This window comes from Zonotrichia leucophrys, chromosome Z (assembly GCF_028769735.1).
Source record: "Zonotrichia leucophrys gambelii isolate GWCS_2022_RI chromosome Z, RI_Zleu_2.0, whole genome shotgun sequence".
Classification (NCBI taxonomy): domain Eukaryota; kingdom Metazoa; phylum Chordata; class Aves; order Passeriformes; family Passerellidae; genus Zonotrichia; species Zonotrichia leucophrys.
Genome location: NC_088200.1, coordinates 75218915 through 75239999, shown reverse-complemented (window position 1 = coordinate 75239999; position 21085 = coordinate 75218915). Strand labels below are relative to the sequence as shown.

Genomic DNA, 21085 nt, shown 5'->3' with positions numbered 1-21085 from the left:
AGAATGTCCACAGATGTTTTGGGGCTTTTTCTGCCCGTGGTAAGATTCTAACAATTGTTGTTTTCTTTTCTCCCCTACCTCATCCACATTCTTAATACTCAGTCTTTGCCATGCAGCCTCAGAAAAGCTTGTGTACTGAGCACCCACTCTTGAGGAGTTTACTGCCCTTCACAGTCCTGTTGTTGAGTTAGTTCTGTGAGATGGAGAGGCACTGTACACTTGTGTATATACCAGCACTCCTGCTGCTGAAACAGTACCACTTCTGTAGTTCTTGCAGCTCTAAATGTCCCCTTTCTTATTCTTTCCATCCTTGCCTGCATTGTGCTGTTGAGCTTGATAGCCAACATGAATCATTGACCAAAAAAACCCCCAAAAAACCCCGCGTATCAAACCAGCTCTTGGAAGAACACTTTTATGAAGATAATTAGATTTTTTTCCTATAAACATCACCATGGATACTCTTGGTTGGATAGAAAAACAACTGTGGAATCAAGAAGTTCCTGCTAAAAATGAAGGAGACTGGAAAGCCAGAGCAGGCAACACATCTATGAAGCACAAATTTTATTATAAAACACAGAAGATGTTTGCATATGCACATGGCATATTTGTTTATCATACTTCTTGATAACCCTCTCCTGTATTTCACCGACAGTTGGGCTACCTGGATATGTACCAGGAGAAAGTGCCATGGTTGCAGAATTCTAATAACAATTTTCATTAACTAAAAATGTTTGTCACAAACAGATACTTTTAGGTTGCTCGAAGAATCACTGGAAAAGGTATTGCCAAATCAGGTTTAACATAAAAGTGAAGGTGCAGCACAGTTCATTGACATGTTTCACTCTACTACTCACAGTTCAAGTGCAGAGAGTCAGTCAATCTAAAATTAAAATCAAATGAAAGTGATATATGTGGAGGCTGAGAACAGGAGAAAGAGTGAGAATGGGAAAGGGTGAGGATGCAAAGGGATAAGGGAGACCCTGTCACTGAGTCACAGGGTTCAGAATGGACCTCCCTGCAAAACGTAGCCTCAGACTTTACCCAAGATTTAGGCCTAAAGATTTAACAGCACTTAAACATAGTGGCACTGAATTAATACCCTAATTCAAAGAATTTAACAAAGGACTCTGTAGAATTTACTAGAAGGATGACAGTAACTCACAGGCCTGACTTACGGATCTAGTGCATTTAGGAATCAGAGAGCAACATTCCTACTCCATTTGGTGCAGCACATTCAGAGTCACACACTCATGGAGCCAGATGAGCACAATCCTTGAACCTACAGGTTCATCCTTGTGGGGAATACCCCCCAGCTCAGGAAGGACTCACTTAGCACCAATGTTTGTAGGTTCACAGTGTTAGTCACAGCAACGTCCCGTTCAGATTGCAATTCTGCTCGGCAACTTTCTCGGAATGTTCCACAAGGAAAATGTTCATCCACTTGCACTTGCTCATCAGCCAGCACCAGATCCTGGGAGCAGGCAGTGTCTCTGGTAGCTCTGGAGGAGCTCAGCCCCTGAGGTGCTGCTCATCAAGGCCACAACCTGACGGGCATTTCTGAGATCACAGCATGGCCCCAGGTGGATGATTCTGGATTAACTGCGCCCAAATATGGGCAGGTAGGCAGGAAAATGACAAATTTAGTTTTCTGGATGTCAGCTGCCAGCAAGTTGCAGGAAGCCCAGTGCTGGACTGCAGCCTGGAGCCCAGGAGCCTGCTTTGGGAAGGCAGTCTCCGAGCTGAAAGCCCTGGCCTGGCACCTGGCAGTCGAGGCACACCTGTGGGGCCCAAGTGTCATCAGCCACACTCGGGCCTTTCCTGTGTCTTGGGGATCCTGGCAATCAGCCAGGTCAGCTGCTCCACTTTGTTCACAGGAGGAGAAAAGAAAGGAATGGAAATAGTTAAATTCCATCTGACATCCTCACCCCCTGCCCTAGTTTGGGATTTTGCTTCCCATGAGAAATTGTAAACACTCTATCGTGTCGGTTTGGTACTGGTCAGCCTCAGCCTACACCAGCAAGAACTCATTCAAGGGAAGGAGCCATGATTGCTTACACATGTAATTACTTATATATTAGTTCACTGCCCTGTAAATTTTTGAACCTGATGTATGATAAGCCACTGATGTAACATAAGCCATTCTAGTAATTCAGTTACTTTATTAGGTATTAGTGCATAGAATTATTTTCAAAATGGTGAATGAATGGAAAAATATAGAAGCCTAATTAACTTGGTTTAGTTGGGATGACTGAAAAAAAAAAAAAACCCAGAACCTGAAACCATTTTTTTATGATATACTAATTTGGTAAATCATAAAAATAAATGCATTAAATACCTAAATACATTCTAAACCATTGGGTACAGAGGCAGATGTTTATTGTAGTAGAACCGTTTGCTGAGAGGAAGGCGCTCATGTTGTAAACAACAGTGTTCTTAAAAATACATCTAAAATGTAACAGGCACAGCTGCTTGCTTGTTCAAATTCTTGAAAGGGGATTATGGTAGTGATGTAGAGACATCATCTGAGAGGTCTAAGAGAGAAGTGGAGTGCTATGTTTTGTGCTTCAAAAATAATGACCAAAACCAAACAGAAGGAATTAGGAGTCCATGAAGTGTCTCACAAAAGCCCCATGCGTGCGGTGTAAAATCTAGAGGAGAGCCTTGTTATGTTATTGGTTTGTTTCCCAGGCAATTTGGAGGCACACGTGGCCACTGCACTGTCCCTGCTCCGTGGGCCCGCCAGGCTCTGGTGTGACCCTCTGCCTCCAGGCAGATCATGCCAGTGCCCAGGTATCTCCTGGCTTCCATCAAGCCTTGATTAGCTGTTTAGGACATGGAGCTTTCTGCCTGGATAAATAATCTCTCTGAAGTGTTTGGTGGTTTATTGCCAAGTACTTCGATTAAAAAACGGAGTGTGTGTGGGAACTGCACTTGTGACACTTGCAGGAATAATTGTGGCTGGTGACGGAAGCAGGGCTCCCTCTAACAGCTTTAGAGAATATATTGCAATAAATGTCTTGTTCCACAGGCACCAGCCTTTGCAAGGCTGCACAATTCAAGTGCTACCTTCCTGTCTGCTATAAATCAGCAGGCTCAGGGGATAACTATCTTTTGCCAGCTCCCACAGTCTGTGAACATCCTTAGAGCAGAACCTTTCTCATGCATACGTTTATAAATGGTTGTTTAGAATGCAGCAGAACGTTGGCTGTACTTCTGTGTCTGGAGCAGTTTCTAAAAGAATCTGAATTACATACTACGAAAAAAATATAGTGAACTGTGCAGGAAAAAAGGTGAAACTAGTCTGCAACAAAAGGAACAGAATTTACATGATTCCATTGGAAAGATAACCATAATTTCATGACAGCCACTGAGAATCAACACTGAAGAAATCAATTTTGATTGGCCTGAAATAGCAATATGCACAAAAATACTCTGAGTAAAGAGCTCCAGTCAAATGGATTGCCTTTTACCATGATAAACAACTCAACAGACACGAGAAAAAAAGGATTTAAAATTAATTAGAAAAAAATAAATAATTCTAAACTTAGATATGTTACATTAATGAGGTTTTCCACCTAGGACTGCTGATGGGACCAGATCTAAATTTTAATCTTTTTGAGCAAAACCTAACAAGAGGAGGTATAGTGATTAAAAGTGCTCTTGTGAAAATGAAGCTCTTTTCCCAGCTGTTTTCACAAGAAATAATTTCCAGGAGCTTTTTTGGACATGTTCAATGAGGTACTGATACAGAACTAAAAAGACTAAACGCTTCTAAAGTGCTCCTTAGTACAACTGAACAACCTTTAGTGCAATTCAGTGGCCCAATCCATTTTAAGTTATTGAGGTGAAGCAGGGATCTCCAGAGAAGGGCTGGTAATCCATCCACTGGGACAGCTGTCCAAAACCAATGTGAGTATTCCCAGCAGGGTTTTGTGTGGAAAACTGCATTTGGAGGAAGCATGAACGTGAAAATATTCTGGTTTTACGCAAGTGTCTGGTTTTATGCAAGTGTCCATCTCAATTAAATCAATGACATAATTTATAAATGATTGTGTGGCTTTGAATAATGGCTTGCTTACTGAAGAAGACTCTGCTTGGTGTTAGGAACTTGTTAAACTGAACTGTTCAAGGAAGGAAAAGAGATTGATTTAGGGCTCCATGGGTAATGGTGTATCATTCATTTCTTGCCCTCTCAGGTTCTGTTTATTCTGCATTTACTTTTCCTTTTTTTTTCCACAGCACACATCACTTAACAAAATATTTATTTTCATGCCTACAGCTTTGTTTGCTTAGGCAAATACGAGGCCCAATTTCAAAAAAAAACCCACTTCACCATCACTTAATCATAAATAAGAACATACTTAAGAGACATCTATTTGAAATACCTAGGTCTCTTGATCAACCCAATTCTCTGAATTTCTGTAAATTTTCAATGCAGCATCCAATGGGACAACTGAAGAGATAAGGAACAGAATGGTGAGGACTACAGCTCAGGGACTGAAGAGGATATAGAAATGCTGTAGCTAAACCATCAAATGATAAAAAGAGCAAAACAAGATATATGAGGAAAGATAATCTACTTTAACCCACGCAATTTAATTGGAGATGAACAGACAACTTTTGCAATGTAAGCCATTGTCTAAGTCACTCGAAAAAAAGTCCTGAAAATGTCATCAGAATAGACCTCTGCTTAAGAGCTCATCTATTCTTTTTCCAACCATGTCAATTAATCTAACAAAAGGCTTCTTTGTATGAATTTTGCTTTGAGGTTAGAGAAAGGAGACACAACGATCTCTCTCCTCTTCCACTTTTCTGTTTCAGGATCTGGCTCTTCAGATTTTTCAGCCAGCCTTACCCTAACTTGGTTGGCTTTATTCCTACAGCCCTCCAGGGCAAGCAGAAACAGCTAATGCACACCTGAACAACAACAAGGGAGGCATCTCCCAGTTTTGTACTTTACCAGGCTCATCTGTCACCGAATTTTCTATCCTGATTAAAGAACAACCCTTCCCTCCAAGTCAGCTGCTGCCTCTGCCTGCTCCCACCGTCTTCTGCTAGCAAAACTTTTTAAGTCAGGCTAAGTTTGGGTTTAGGTTTAAGTCCCCAGCAAATTAGCTGTTGTCAGATGAAGTCAACACAATTGTCTGTTCCCCACTAAGAAGTCAAGTCAAGTGCTACCAGTGCTCTCCTCAGATAACCTGAATAAGGTAATCATTGCTATTCTCCCCTTCCTGTTTTTCCCCCGCTCTTCTGTATAAATACTAATAGTATTTTATTTGCTAAATTAGCTAACTTATTTTTCAGAGTGTACCTTTCTTTTCCACGGATTGCTGTCCACGATAGAGATTTGTTGTTGGAATGTTCCCAGCTCTGACCTTGAATACACCGTGGCTCTAACACTACTGAAAACATCAGCTTTCTACAGCCAAATGGAAATCGCTGTCCACTGTCAGATAAGAGATAATGAGTAATAGACAAGCAATAAAAACATTTATGTTTGTTTTTGACTTTTTATGCAAACCCTCTGGTTTTAGCTATCTTGTTAAATCTAGTATTATCTTTGAAAATTAAGATTTTAATATGTTTGGAACAGTTAGTTCCTGGTAAAGCATGAATGAGGGGGATTAAATTATACCTGTATAGACTTTTCTTGGTGATTGGTAATTACACTGTCACTCATGATGCTGTTCATTGCACTTAGCTGCATGCAACTGGGTAAAAACATGACATTTCCCCCTGCACTGGACATAATGAGAATCTATGGCTTTTCAAGGAATCATTCATCAATGAGGTGGAGTAAACAAAACATGGGGAAGACGCATTTGGAACACAGGTTTTTTTTCTCTTCAAGCCACAGTATGATGAGAGACTTATTTTTACCCTGGGCAAGTAACAGGGGCCAGGTAACAGAGGTAACCACCCTCACAACACACTGAGAGCAAACAGTCTGTGTGTGCTTGCTGAGCACAGACCCACACCCACCCTGAGACAGCAAGCCTTTCTCCTTGGTGTGGGTGAAGAGCAGTGCCTGGGCTGTCCGTCTGTGGGGTGAACATGATTTTGGGTTCAGCTTCACTGCAGCCAAATGCATCCTCCTAGCTCTCGACAGGGCTCTGTACATTGAAAAGCTGTGGTACAAAAGGTGCTGTCCCAATGCAGTGCTTCTGCTGAAAACCACACCAAACAAAAATGGATCTTCGTGGCAGAGAGCCACACTAAATGAACAGCATTATGTTCTGAAAAGTTTCAAGTAGGAGACAGAAGTTCGCATTTCCACGAAACGTCAATTAACTTAATTTGTTGTTGTATCTGACAAAGGACATGGTTAAATCTGGAGGACTGAGTGAGTCCACAAAGAATCAAGAATAACCACTTATGTTCTCAGCAGGCTTGTTTTTGCACCCAAGGTAGAAGTTCTTTGAAATGATGCTACAAAACATCCTGGCCTCAGTGAACCCTATCTCTGCACTTAGGCACAAAGTTCCTAATGTATGTTGGCCTCAGCCAACATTGCATGAAGTCTTTTCTCCCACTTTTAATAAATGTCAGCTGTCCTAAACACAGTACTTTGCAAACTGTCAGAGCTTTCAACACTGACCTATAACAGGTATGTTTTAAACACTTTCGGGAGGTTATTCTCTTGCCAGGGTCACTGTGACTCGCATCTAAAAAAAACAAATGACATCTCCCTGGCAGCAGTCTCTTTCCTCCCCTTCCACAATGTGCTGTCAATTTCAAACTCCGGAGACTACTTGCTGCATTATGTAAGCATAAACATGTTTTTATCGATTGATGTAACATCAGCACACGGAACAAGAAGATCAATACAGGGAAGTGCTTACAGTTTCAAAGGAAACACAGAGAAAGCTGAGACAACTCAGAGCAGGTGCTGCAACAAATATGTTTTTTATCAGCTAGGTGTTGCAGTAAAGTGCCATGGGAAATTCAAGGGGTGCTCACAGCTGATATTCTAAGGGAACATCAGTGTAAATTCTACCAGTTTATTTAATATTTTTAGTATTTAGGAATTTTATATTATATTATATATTTATATTATATTATATTATAAAGCCTAATATTTTTAGGCTTTAGGAAGGACAGGGCTGGTGGTAGGCCCTGGGAAAACGTTAGGCTGCACCTGTATAATCATTTAATGACTGTGATAAATGATATGATTGTTAGATGTGATGACTGTTTCTTAACTGGACATAATTATTGTTTAATCGTAACAAAAACAACGAGAAATGATGTTGGGGGGGCTTGATGGAAATTACAGAATCCATGCTCAGATGAAATCAATGCATACAACAGAACAATATAAGCTGAATAATTAATATATAGTTATATAATGATAAGGGCATAAAAGTGTGTTCCTCTCAAACTCTCTGGCACCCAGAGCTCTTCAATAAAAGCACCTGCCTACAATCATTCTGTGACTGTGTGCTCCTGAACACTGACAACAGGCCCTGGATCAGTGCACCCCTCAACTGCTGCATGAGACTTCCTGATCCCCCTTCCCCTGCTGGGCTGGCTTACCTTTACCCCTACTCCAATAAGGCTGTTATCAATGGATACAGCACCCCAGTCAAACTTGGGAGGATTGGTGCTTTCTCAGTGCAGCGTGTTTTCAACAAGAAGAGAGATGCTAAAACTCTTTGATTCAGTAGAAAAGCTCTAACACAATCTAATGCCTTTCCTTATCTGTGGAATTGTCAGGGATGCTGCCATGGATTGTAGGATCAGTGCAAGGTCTCCTGCAACCTTTGTCGTGGAATTGCTCAGACCCCCTTCTGCAGGGTGTGCCTTCAAAGTGTGGGGTGGGGTTTTTGGAACCATTCATTACTGAGGTATTTTACCATCAGGCATGACTTTCTTCAAAAATTTTAATTTTAAATCTTTACACTCGGTAAAATTTCATGGTTTAAAATACCTGCCCTTACACAGAAGTACAAAATGCCTCCCTTATTGTGCCATGACAGTTTTTTCATACACTTCAAATTTGTACTGGATCCCATTCTCTTCTTGGATATCAGCAGGGACACCTGGGTACCTAGGGAGAAAGGAGAAGAAAATGCAAAAGCCAACAAGCAGGTAAGAATATCATCACGATTCACCTGTAATTTATCCAACCAACCAGAAAAGCAAGTTATTTGGAAAAAAAAAAAAAAAGAAAACATTGTTTTTTAGAACAGTACACCATTTTTAGGACTCATATTAACTACTATCCATGATTTATATGCACGTCTTTTAGACCAAGAAGGCATACTCTGACACAAAACAACACCACCCCTATTTTTGGCTTAAAGAAATACCCAACATTTTTTATTAAAGCCTCCAATATGTTATTCAAAATGTCAGCCAAGGAAGACAAGATTATGGAACATTTTGGTTTTTTTCCTTGCCTTGCTTTTCCTAAGTTGGTTTAGAGGAAATGCTAAGGACAAGGCTTTTTACAAGTTTGCAAGAGATTACTAAACAGGTGACTGCTACCACAGGAAGAGTTCCTCTATATTCCAGGTTTTCTAAACCACTTCTTATTAATAGATGCTTTCAAAAATCTTTTCATCTCCCCGCAAAAGAAGAAGGATTTTGTATGAGTAATACTGACTTTGAGGGAGAGATACATTTTAAATTTATTTGCTAAGGTTTGGCATCGTCAGGTTTCCACTTCAGTGAGGAAATTACCTGTGATTTTACAAAATCATGTTCTAACACCAATGTTCATTTCAGTACATTGGCCAAAAACAACGTATAGCTAGGAACAGCCGAGAGGGAGCGCTGGGGTCAGATCTCAGGACACTCAAATGAGCACAGAGTAGTTCACAATATATTGGAGCTGGAGGAGATGACTCATCCTCCCCACCCACCTTGTCTGTCCTGCATCCCTCTTCCCTGCCCCTGCCTATCCTCCCCCAGAGCTGTGCTAATCCATTCCTGTGCCCCCCGAGGAGAGGTTCACTCCTTGTACTTTCTATTTCTTCCATTGCTGCTCTGTAACCAGCTGAGAGCCAAAACAGGAGCAGCAGGAGGAAAACAGGTCTGGTCCTTCTGGTTTTGAGGCAAAAAATTCAGGGGTCTCAATTGTTACTGCTCCTCAGTGCCTGTTGGGTGAAATCTTGTTGGAGAGAACATAAAAACACAACAGAAATATGGCAAAGATAATATAGAAGAAACCACAGTGAATGGCAGAAATGGTAAGTTTTTGTACACCTTTTCCTACTGCATTTATTAGGAAGAAGGAATTTTCTCAAGAGGGAAGGAATAACCTTAGAAATACATAAAACTCAAGCCTCTACACCCAAGTCCATTAAATTTGTCTTTGACAATTTTATAAAAGACATTCAGAGGCCAAATACAATTTACTAACAACATACTGAGAGTTACAAAGCTTAGTAAATATTTGAGTAATTCTAAACCAGGAAACAATAGGAAAAAGCTATTTTTGCAGCAAACTGACATAGACAATTCTTTACTGTGAAGATCATAGGAAAGGTGAAAAACACAGCAAGTTCCAAGAAAATCTGTGTAGAGTGTGGTGCCATTCCAGGTTGCAAGTGAAGTATGATTCTGGGGAAAAATTCACCTCAAACTCAAACCAACATGGCCTTTAATATGACCCTTAAAACATTCAAATTAGATTACTCTGAAGACAAGCCTGGTACTCATTTTGGTACTTACTCTGTTAGAAGCTTGTAGTCTTTATGGTCAATTTCTGGAAAAAATGTGTCACTTTCAAACTCTTTCAAGATTCTTGTCACAAACAATCGATGATGAATTGGCTTCTCCATTGCTGCCTTTAGAAACAACACAAACTCAGTCACAATTTTATGTATCACAGGCTTTTAGCAAAGCCGCGAAAATTACACCCTGAATCTCCTCTTTTAGACTCTGCTGAAGAGCACTTTCTAAAGGGGTAATTTCACCCTGTGTCAGTTCCACCTGGTAAGTGGCAGCAATACCCTATTCTCAGGGCCTGGGGTATCTGACAGAAGTTAAGAACAAAATTTGAATAGCCCTGTGAGAAGAAAGGAACAGTAGGCCCAGTAGCAACAAGCAATTTCTGAATCACACCTCTTTGGGAGACAGGAAGGTTTAAGTGCTGAGAGATGTCCACATCACAAGGTAATTTGTTCTGATGCTTAATATCACTGCTAGGGATTTGTGCTATATTTTTTGGAATTCCAGATATCAATCTACCCCTTGGTAGAACTCCAAAGTTGAATCTGTTGCTCTTCTCTGGAAATGCTCCAGCACCTCCATGTCTTTCTTGCTGTGAGGGGCTTAAAACTGATCACAGCATTCGAGGTGCAGCATCTCTGGATATTTCCAGAGATATTTATATTTCCAAGGTCCTTGGGTGAAAACGTTCTAAGATAATGTTTGTTAGGTGAGGCTTTCACCAACAAACTCAGGAGTTAGGAATATATATTTTGTTTTGAGATTGAAAATGGCAACTCTTCCAGACCTTGCGGGCATTACAGTAACCCATGAAAAGCTACTCTGGGGCTGGTTACAATACATTTTTGAAAAGCTTGTAGCTGTTCCTCTCTTTCGCTTAAACTGGCAACGAGCAGTGCTTTTTGTGGAAGGTGACTCACCATGCAGCAGGCTATTAGCTACTACTTCAACAAGCACAGGAACCAAGTAATAACAAATGGAATCCAATAAAATTAATTAACCACCGCTGAGAGGCTAATTTGTAGAAAAGCTGCTCTACTAGAGAACAGTTAGAAATGAAAGAGGTAAGTCACAGCACACAAGCATCGAACAGCACTGAACTGGTGTCCATCCAGTTTGTACACATATACCAGTATTTTTCTTTGTTTAGGGGTAAGAGGTAAGAAGAGTCACACTTGCAAAATGACAGAATAATAATCTGTTTCACAAATAAAAACAGGTGTTCTGTAAACAGAGACACTTCGGCTTTGTAGTGGAAGAACAAATCAACTTCCTATCCAACCCTGTGGGGAATTCAGCTCCATCAAGAGCTATCTACCACCACAACAGGCCAGGGAGGAGCACAGGGAGGGACCGACCACAGGCGGTGCAAATGAAGTTAAATTATCACAGCTTAACTGTAATTTAGAAGGCACGATAAGTTAAAAGTCTGGAACTTCACAACGTGTTTTTGAAAAAGTGTAACTGAGAAATTTATATAAGATAAAGACACGATCTATAAATTAAATCACTATAATAGATCACTAAACGCAAATAATCAAGAAATAAGATGCATATTTTGATTTGAATTTCAGAACGCTAATATTTCATTCAACAAAACCAGCTGAAAAGCCAATATTCTCACATAACCACCTGCAAAAAGAACAGACTGTATTAATGAACAAAATCAGGTCTCAACCTTTGAGCCACACAAACTAGTGGAATCAAAATAATGCCTTAAAACCAAATACCCACAACTACTGAACAAAATTTTTCTCTTCAATTACCAATTGCTATTTTATTTCCCACGCATTTCTACATAGTATAATGGAAATATTCCTGTAAAATCCTTTGTGCATCTTTAACACAGGCACTAAAAATATTACTTGCAGGGAGCCTTCCCTTCTTCACACTGGACATTCCCATCTCTCTCAATGCTTGTCCATGTCCAGGATAGCCAGGTCTCCTATTACTTTGCACTTTCCCTTGTACTGATCAGTACAAATAGTACTTTCCAATTTATTCTCGATCAAAACTGCCGATTTATAATGTGAGTATTGGTGAGTCATGGTCTAAAAAAGGTTATCTGTAGGATAACATCTGATTACAGGCTGAATGCATCTACACAGGGAACACACGGTGGACTTCACCACGAGGAACAACAGTGCTATTTCACCTCATCTTCTAACAATCTCAGCAATCCCTAACTACTTCATTCCTTTACTGTCAAAGATGCATTTCCTCAGACACAGAGGTTCACGAAAAGCACAAAAGGCAAGAAGTACCAGAGAAATGCATTTTGCTACCCTGTGCACAGGGCACAGTATCAAGCCCTGACTCCCCACCAGGTGCATTATGGCACTGTCACCACACATCTCACGTCTGAGTGCCCAGCAACAACTGCAGCCTATCTCCCAGCATGCCTGTAATGACTACAGGGCAGCAGCACTGTTCCTTTTACTGTTAAACAGAATTTGCTTTACAATTCTTGACCCAGGGAGTGGGAGCAGCAGGAACACTGCTGGATGGGAAAGCAGTGTTGTGTGGTTATCTCCTGTTATTGCAACACCATGACCTGTCAGCCCCTCTCTAAATCCTATTTTCTTCTCCATTTACATGTACAAAGTGTCATACTCCGGGCTAAACACGCTGGAGCACTTTTCCTTTTTTCTTCTTTTCATACCCTTTGCAGGGTCAGTCAGCAATCTCAGTAAAATAAACACAAAAACACGGGCTCAGTAAAATAAACATAATAATATGGGCTTTTTCTGAAGAATCCAGCAATTTAGGTATTTATGAAAAGCTCTCAAAAGCACAATAACAGGGTGACACTTGCCCACTGGCAAGAGCAATGTTCAGCTTCTAGACAGGTATTCTGAGCTTGAGAGTTGGGATCCTACTCTCTGAGACCTGGGAATGTGAAGGGAAAGCACCCCCTAAAGCAGCAGTAATAGGAACTTCATCCTCATCCCATCAGAGAAAATGAGTAATTTAGGAGGAGGCTAAATGTACCTTGTACACTGAAGTGCCTCCCACGATCCAAACCATGTCTACTTTACTTTTCAGCTCCGGTGAATCCAAAAGAGCTAGAGCATCATCCAGACTTTTGGAAAGATAATGTGCTCCTTTTGGGGCTTCCCTAGAAAAAGCAAAGCTCTGTTACTGAATAAATCAAGGACAATTGATCACGATCATCAATACACTCTAGACACAAAATGTGCTTTGCTGAATTAACAAATAACCACATGCAGCATGTCAGTTAATTATTTTGAAGTGCCTGTTATTGCTGAATTATGTTTGAAGTCTCATCTGACTGTAGTATTGCTCAACAGATCACAGCATAACTACAATTTAGAAGGCATTCTAAATAAAGAATCTGGAATTTCACAGCATATTTCTGAAAAAGTGCGACTGAGAAATTTACATATCTGTAAGATAAAGACAATCTATAAATTAAACATAGATCATTCAATACAGATAATCAAGAAATAAAATGTAGATTTTGATTTGAATTTCAGAACGTTAATATTTCATTCAACAAAACCAGCTGAAAAGCCAATATTCTCACATAACCACCTGCAAATCAACCTACATCCTCCAAAGCAATAAAGCATTACAAATGGACATTTGTGTTTAAAAATATTTGTGTGACTGTGGGTGATGCATTCAAGAAGTGAGTTCTGAAAAGGACAGTTCATCCACAAATCCTAATAAAAATGAACTTCAAAAAATGAACTCTGGGCCACCAGTGTATGCAGGGACTGGAGAAATAGAGTTAAATGAGTCAGAAATACTACTGAAAATTGTCAAATGGTTTGTGAGTAGAGTGAAAAGCAGTACTCATGAAGCAAAGTAATGACAATTACCTTGTGAATGAATTTTTAAATATTCAAAATTAAGAGTAAGGTAGTCATAACACTCAGAACCAACAGCAGACTGTGGTTCTAAATGCTTTCTAAACAGGTATCAAAAATGCTACATTTGGGACGACTGTATGCTGTAGCACTACAGACATTTCTTGGTGCAGGTTTGTATTTGTTTTACAGGGCCCTTATTTACCATACTTACTTGAGCTCCCTGCTAAGCACAATATTAATCCTGTCTTTTAAAGGACGGTTCTTCTCAGGGATGGAGAACCACGTTTTTTTACCCATTATCACTGCATTCTGTTTACCTGAGCAGGAGAGAATGGATTTGAATTGTTTAGAGACACTGATGGACCTCCCCTGCCTTTCCAAGCCCCTCTGCAGCAGTTAGCAAAAGCACAAGCTCAGGCCCCAGTTCTCAAATGAGAACTGATTTATAAAGTCACAACAACTTCCAGCAGAAGAACCACTCAAATTAAACCCAAAGCCAAAGTGCTACAGGTGATCAATCATACCCTAATATTCACACATAAATACGATTTCTGACCAAACCCAAAAATTCATAACCTGATTACCTCTCATACGTAAAACTGCTAAGGAAAGGAATGTTTCTCTTCATGAGGAAAAGGAGCTATCAGACAAAAAAACCACAATGCCAACATGGTCACTCTTTCCATGTTGTTTCCAGGATGAGACACAACAGAGGCAAAGGTGACATCCCTTGTGTGAAGATTTATGGCAGCACAATCCATTGAGAAGTCTGGTTATGAAGCACTTTACCTGCCCAGCATCTGAGATCACAGCTTATCAAAAGATCTGCAGGCAGGACAGAGCAAAATGTTTCTTTGTAATTATATTTCAAACATCTTTTTTCTTGATCACAGCTTATTTCTGCCAGGTAAGATGCAACTTGCAGACATCTAAAAAGACTGACAACTGTCAGTTGTGTTCTGCCCTTTTTTAGTAAACACAGGGTTGCAAAGGGTTGAACCAGGTCTTCTAAACATATGTAAAGTTTTTCACTCAGAACTGTTTCAAAATGAGATCAGGCATTCCTTGCGGATTATGGAACATTGAAATCAGACAATTTGAGTAACTCTCCTAATCAAAACAGACTTTCAAGGCAGAAAATGGAGTATGGCACCTAATCAAAATATAGAAATATACGAAGCTGACCAAAAGTGAGTTTTTAACAAACAAGTGAATTTTAACCGGATAAAAAAAACCCTAAACAAACCATGAAAAAGTGACAGTGTTGACAAACAACTGAAGTATTTCTGCTCTGTGGTTTGGACTTTATGGTGCATGGATTTGGCTCAGCACTCAGAAAACTCAGCAAAATTAGACACAAGGGTCAGAAGGGTGGGTCCAATGGCCAAGGCTGAGCCACAGCAAACCAGCGAGATAAGCTAATGCAGACTGAAAAAAACCAAACCACCCCTGCTAATTAAGCAGCTTGTGAAAACCTTCCCATTTTAACTTGGACGTTAAAGGTTTGTTAGATAAACTTTAGATGAAGTTTTCTATTCTTCTGGTGAAAGAAGGACTTGAAAATTGCTCCCTAAGAGGACCAATCTGCAACTCCTCTGAAATACCGGCTTCATCCTCTTTCCTCACCTAGCCCGGGCGATTGAAAGGGTTGAAATACAGGTGGGACTTGTGAGGGCAGGCAGGGCAGAGGGCCGAGGCAGGGAAAGGCCGGAGCCGAGCTTGGGGCGCCACACGCCCCACACGTTACCTTCCACACGGGCGGTGCTCGTCATTCTCTGGAAGTACTTGTACTCATTCCTGCCGGGGAAGCACGGACTGCGTTACAACGTGCCTTAAGAATAAGTTCTCTAATTTATATATATTTCTTTTCTGCAAGTTCTTTATTTCAATGAAAAATCCCCCCGTGATGGATATGTTGCTGGAGGCCGGGGAGAGGCGGCTGGGGAGAGCTTAGCCGGTGCCTGGCCGAGACGAGACCTTTGTCTCCCAGCTGTGCTCGCATGAGCGATTACCTGCGGCCACCGCATGAGAGAGAGCCCACGCAAAAAACAACCCCACAGTCGCACTCCCGCCACGCTTTCCCGCCTCACACAGCATCCCTTCAAGCACTACAGCTCCCAGCGCGCCCCGCGCGGCCCCGCCGCACCAGCCCGCTGCCGCGCGGCGCGGAGCACGCTGGGGGCTGTAGTGCGGGCGGGGGGCGCAGCGGCGGCGGGCCGCGGTACCTGAGCGGCGGCCAGGGTAGCCGCCCGTCCTTGCCGATGCCCATGTTCTGGCTGACGGCCACGATGGAGTTGAGCGAGCGCGCCATGGCCGGGCCGCTCCGCTCCGCGCCGGGGCCGTGCCGGGGCGGGCCTAGCGGGCGCATCCGGCGGGAGGCGGTGCCGCGGCGCGGGGCCCGGCCATGCCGCGGGGCCGGCGGGGCGGCGGGGCCGCGGGGCAGCCGGTGCTGAGCAGATTCTTCGGGGCGGCGGCGAGCGGCGACGAGAGCGGGCCCCGCTACACGGTGCGCGGGGCGGGGCGGGGCGGGCTCGGCCCGCTATCCCGGTGTCCATCCCGGTGTCCATCCCGGTGTCCCTGACTGCGGAACGGACATTGCGGGACAGGCTGCCAGCTCCCAGCTGTACGATCTGTGTGGGCACCGGTGCCCGGGTCCTCAGGGCCAGCCGTGCAGGAAGGACACAGAGCTGCTGGGCAGGGCCCAGAGAGAATTTTTGTGCTGTGCAGCATCTGTGTGCTGGGCAGAGGCTGCGGGAGCTGGGCTGGGCAGGCTGCAGAAGGGAACGCTGCCAGGGATGCCATCGATGCCCCCCAACATCTGCAGGGGCTGCCAGAGCACGGGCCGGGCTCTGCTCGGTGCTGCCAGTGCCAGCAGCAGCAGCAGCGGCCATCAAAGGGCGGGCAGCGAGGGGCAGGGCAGCAGGAGGGAGAACTTGTGTGCATGGAGGGACAGCAGAGCCCTGCAACAGCTGCCCAGGGAGGGCCTGGAGCGTCCCTGTGTGGAGCCATCCCAGCCCCAGCTGGGCACCTTGCTGTGGGATGCACCAGGGCACCCTGCCTGGCCAGGGCTGGGCTGGGAGCTCCAGAGGGACATTCCAGCCCCAAATCCCCTGGGATTCTGTAATGCAGGATGTGCCTGTTACAGGGGAGCTGGGGCTTGGCCCAGGTTTGGTGATCTGGGCAAGGCCAGCATGTTGGTCCATGCCACTGTTGCTTCACACCAGTGTTGAACCCCTGTGCCTTCCAGTTTTGCAAAATGTGGAATAATATTAAGGTTATCATAAGTCAGGATGTTCTCTGGGGTTTGATCTTTGTGTATTCTCAGAAGTGATCAGGCTGTGATCAAAGTGATCACAGCCTGATGGGCCAGAAATGAGACCTGACCAGTGGGACAGGCAGCAGCTGCATCCCTTAGTCAAGGGCTCCTGCAATTAGCAAGTTTTAGGGATGTAAATGAGGATGTCGGTGTACATCCCTGCAGGCCCGGCAGGCTCAGGAAAGGCTCAGGGCCCCCGTGTGCCGCAGCTGCCCCTGCTCAGTCAGCTACTTGGGTTGCCTTTGGTCCAAATATATGTTGTAAGGTGTAGTTACATCTTTCTGCCCTTGTAGAAGAGGCTTCCTAATTAGTGTTAATTTGGTGGTATTTAACAGTGGGCTTGAAAACTGCTACTCATGTGGGCTGTGGTTATGTGGAGGTTTTGGGTTTAGTTGGTGAGGTTAGAGTTCCTGCTTAGTTCCAAGGAAATTTAAATTCCATGGTTAAACTATCTGAGGTCACGATATGAAATGTGGATGCAAGCTGCTGAAAGCACCTGTTGTGTGCTTCTGTGAGAAGTGTTTATGTTCTGTTGGATTTACAAGTTACTTTTTCATATTTAGTAAAGGTTCTTGCAAAAGGTCAATGATGAAACAGCAAAATTGGTGAATTTTCTGTTTACATAGTGTTCTAAATGCATGTTTCAAAATACATCTAAGAAGCAGGATGCTCCAAGCTCCTCCAATCTGGCCTTGAGCAATACCAGGGATGGGAGGTTGGACAATTTTGCCTTAACTTATTGTGAAGCTGTTTGTTCTCTTTCAGAGAAGAGCAAACAGAAAAGGTAACTGAACTTATTAGCTTAATTTGCTTTTCAGGCTTCTAAATGTGGCACAAAAAGGAGCACATCTACTGAAAGCAATGAACCATGTGAAAAGAAGACCAAGGCACGGCAGATTACTCTGGAAGAGATCTGTAACCCACTGAAGACTCAGGATAAAAGTGAGTTCACTGTTAGCAAACCCTCAAGCATTGTTTTTCATTGTCAGCTGCTCTGTTGCCTCAGAAATGCCTGAGTTCCATCTGGCTTTGAGCAGAGAATTTAATAAAGTAATGCTGGTATGAAAACCAGTGAATGTAAAGTTCATTACTTTTCGATAGCAAGAATTAGCCTCTTGAGTTTCAAAGTGGGAACGGTATTAAAGTTGTTGGTGTGATGCTTTGAAGTATCACTAGCACACCCTCAAGAGGCAATACTGTCTGCGTAAAGAAGCGTATTGAAAGAAAATCTGCTTGATTCCCAGTCTTCTTAGCTAACTTTATGGCTGTGCAGTTGTCAGTCCTAAAAATAATCTCTTCCCACTTACAGAGAAGCACACATGTGAGGAATATTGGTTTTCCAGGGAAGGTAACCAAGCTGTTTAAGTGCAGGGTCAGGCTGGCAGAAATACTGCAGTGGGAGAGGAGAGGGAGCACAGTGAAAAGAGATGTGGAGCAAAATGGTTGTGTCTGTGCTTACTGATGTTCTTCTGATAGATGTTCTGTTTTATAAAATAAGTTGCTAATGTGTTTTTGTTGTGAATTTTCACCAAAAGAAGAATCTCAGAAGCGTGAGAAGTCCCGTATCTGTTTGGAAACTCTGGGCAGGCTGAGAGAGTTCTGCAGTGATTCGAACCAGCAGTGCACCAGCCTCCGGGAGGATGGCTTTCAGGAGAAGGAAAAATGTCCCAGGAGGAGCTCAGAACTGCAAAATCCTCTCCCATCTTGGGACAGTGGCCCGAAGGTGGCACAGAAGGTATGCAGAGCTTTGCCCCTGTGTGTGGATTGCTTGTTATGAGTTAAATCAGCAAACTCTGGCACGGGCTGCCCTTTGTGCTCCTGTGATGTGGAGTGGTGCAGCAGAACCCCACAGACCTGTAGTTGTGTACAGATGTCTTCCTGAAGCTCCTTGCATGGTGAGCAGGCTGGCTGCTCTGGCTCCTCAGTGATACCATTGAACAGCAGCATCCTGAGGGAACAGAAGCCCTGCTGGTGTCACCTGTGCCTGTGAAGGAAGCTGTAGCACCTTAATAATTAACACATGTTCAGAGAGGCACTTTGCTCAGCTTCCTTTCAGTTCCAGGTGTGGGCTCTCAAACTTCCAGCTGGCATTCTTTGCAGAAACATCGTGTAGGGTTATCACTGAGATGTGGCTTAATCTAGTTGCTGGTAAATCTAACTAGTAAAGATTTTTCTCACTGCTTTTTCATCTGCAGAAGGTGGGGGGTAGCTCACACAAAAAATTGTCGTGATGATATCTATGGTGCAAGTCAAGAGACTTGAATGGAGTAATGGTATTTTGCTTCCCCTTCACTTATGGGAGTAGTTAACATCAGTTAATTGGGGGGGTTTGGGGGTCAGCTGCTCAGGTCCTAGAATGCATCTCACGGCTTTCTCTGGTGGCTGCTCTTTGGTGGAGTTCTCCATCTGGCTCTTTGGGGGAAGGAGCTTGGACGAAAAGCTGATTTTAACCTTCCTTGTCCGAGGGCTGTGGCCTTCACCTGGGAGGGGTTCTGCTTTGAGTGGATGTGGGGTCCAAATGCTGAAGTGAGCAGCTTGTGGCAAGAATTCTGCTGTGGTGAGGGCTTGAGGTTATGAGGATGTGGCCAGTTAGAGAACCCAGAAAACTTGATCTTCCTTGGAAGGGATCCTTTTAGCTGTTTGTGTCCTGCTTTTTACTTTGTAATCTTCCTCTAGCTGGTAACTCAGACCATGTCACCAAGTCGGCTTTTGTGTTTGTTTCTACTCCTCTTGCCTGGTTCCATGCCCTTATTTCACGTGGTTTGTCATGACAGTTTCCTGTAAAATGAGACCAGGTCACCCTGTTTGGCTGGCACAGACCTTGGGCCAAAGAGTGCTGAGTCTGTGAGCTGAGGATTTTGCAGCAGAGACATCTGAGCTCCTGAGGCCACCCAAGTTCTAGGTGCAGGGCAGCTTTATTTGAGCTAGGCTGGGTTCTCTTACTTAGTGGTGTGCAGTTGTGAGGATTTTGCAGTTACAGCTAAGTCTAAGTGCTGTTTTTCCCCACTTGTTCTCTGACTGCACACTTTGTACATTCTCATGACCCAAGATATATAAGATTTAAGCCATCTGGTTTTTTTTTTTTTTTGGGGTTTTTTTTTTTTTTTTTTTTTTTGTTTGTTTTTTTCTGAATTACCATTGCTACTAAACAGTTGGTTCACTTTGTTTCTTGTAATCTGAATGGGACCCTGTGTAGAAATGGAAGTTTATTTCATTTGTTTGCAGATGCAGAATTTATAGCACGACCTGATTTTGTTTTGGATAGTCATATGCTTTAAGAAATTCTGGAGGGTGTTGTCTTTGTATTTTTTTAACCAATACTATCTGTATTTGATCTTGTGGTGTAAGGAGGAGGAATTTTGCTGTAAGTGAAAGACTTCTCAGCATTTTTCCTTTGCACTTCTGAACCCATCACTGCTGACAATACAGAGCAGCTCAGCATGGTAGAGCTGAACTTGCTTGGCAAGAATAGGCTACATAATGTCATTGCAAATGATAAACTGCAGACAGAGTGAGCTCAAAGCGTTTCACATTTGAGGTTTTAGAAACTGTAGTGCTGATTTTCTGTGTTTAAGTTGTTCTGAGAGGTTTGCTGAACTGGAGAAGGAGTATGATTTTGGTGGCTGAGACAGGGAACTGAGACTCAGATTGGTTTGTTCCTTGGTTTCCTGTGGATTTTTGGAACACCATTTATCTCTTCATGCTGGAGTTTCTCACCTCTAAACTGGAGCAGCAACTCATCCTTATTTCAATATATGGCCTGTTTGGACTGCCAGGTCTCTGCAGCCTGCATTGTCTTGATCTGTGCTTTGGGAGCTTATGATACAATAGGGTTCTGATTTCCCCCCAGCTGTCTGAGGGCTAACTAACTCTGACTTTCATGACTTTTTAATTCATTTTCATTCCAAATGCACTGTGTTCTGTATATCCTGCTGCAATAGTTGTGCTGCAGCTTGGGGCTCTTCAATGCAATCTTTGGCTCTGTGGTCAGTGCAAACCTAAGGAGGGGTGACTGATTTGTTTGATGATTCCTAATTTCCACTTTTCCACCTTTTATTCACAGGAGGAGTTACAATGTAATCTTAGCCAGTTTTCTCTTAAGTCCTATGAAAATTCTCAAAATTCTTCAGAGACAAATCTTAATAAAAGAACCAAAAGCATTTACACTCCACTAGAGCTCCAGTTTATAGAAATGAAGAAAAAGTATAAAGATGCTGTTTTGTGTGTGGAATGTGGATACAAATACCGGTTCTTT

General features: G+C 42.9%; 2 protein-coding genes across 5 annotated transcripts in view; one reads left to right on the top strand and one right to left on the bottom strand.

Annotated features, from left to right (window-relative positions):
* Positions 1 to 1341: 1341 nt before the first annotated feature.
* Positions 1342 to 15961, bottom strand: DHFR (dihydrofolate reductase). 4 transcript variants are annotated; one of them, XM_064735701.1, is made up of 7 exons: positions 15740 to 15961; positions 15262 to 15311; positions 13726 to 13831; positions 12670 to 12796; positions 9679 to 9794; positions 7931 to 8050; positions 1342 to 1862 (listed from the first exon to the last, which is right to left on the bottom strand). In XM_064735701.1, exons 1-6 carry the CDS (start codon positions 15880 to 15882, stop codon positions 7963 to 7965), a joined length of 630 nt encoding a protein of 209 aa, XP_064591771.1. In that variant the 5' UTR covers positions 15883 to 15961; the 3' UTR covers positions 1342 to 1862; positions 7931 to 7962. The 4 variants fall into 4 exon arrangements, with proteins under 4 accessions (XP_064591771.1, XP_064591770.1, XP_064591772.1 ...); XM_064735700.1 differs by lacking the exon at positions 1342 to 1862 and having other exon boundaries at positions 7873 to 8050; positions 15740 to 15960; XM_064735702.1 differs by lacking the exons at positions 1342 to 1862; positions 15740 to 15961 and adding an exon at positions 15527 to 15616 and having other exon boundaries at positions 7873 to 8050.
* The window catches only part of MSH3 (mutS homolog 3), a 75791-nt gene continuing 70574 nt past the window's right edge, over positions 15869 to 21085 (top strand). The window contains exons 1-4 of the mRNA XM_064736810.1: positions 15869 to 16020; positions 17649 to 17772; positions 18366 to 18565; positions 20894 to 21085. Of these exons, the coding sequence (XP_064592880.1) occupies positions 15919 to 16020; positions 17649 to 17772; positions 18366 to 18565; positions 20894 to 21085 (618 nt within the window). The 5' untranslated portion in view covers positions 15869 to 15918. The remainder of the gene's footprint in view (positions 16021 to 17648; positions 17773 to 18365; positions 18566 to 20893) is intronic.

What these genes read in the sequence shown, in the direction of transcription:
- DHFR (XM_064735701.1), bottom strand. Translation starts at nt 15,882, where the DNA reads ATGCGCCCGCTAGGCCCGCCCCGGCACGGCCCCGGCGCGGAGCGGAGC. An exon ending in GAGCACCGCCCGTGTGGAAG is followed by an intron (nt 13,832 to 15,261) that starts GTAACGTGTGGG and finishes TCTCCTGCTCAG; the next exon opens with GTAAACAGAATGCAGTGATA. An exon ending in GTGCTTAGCAGGGAGCTCAA is followed by an intron (nt 12,797 to 13,725) that starts GTAAGTATGGTA and finishes TGCTTTTTCTAG; the next exon opens with GGAAGCCCCAAAAGGAGCAC.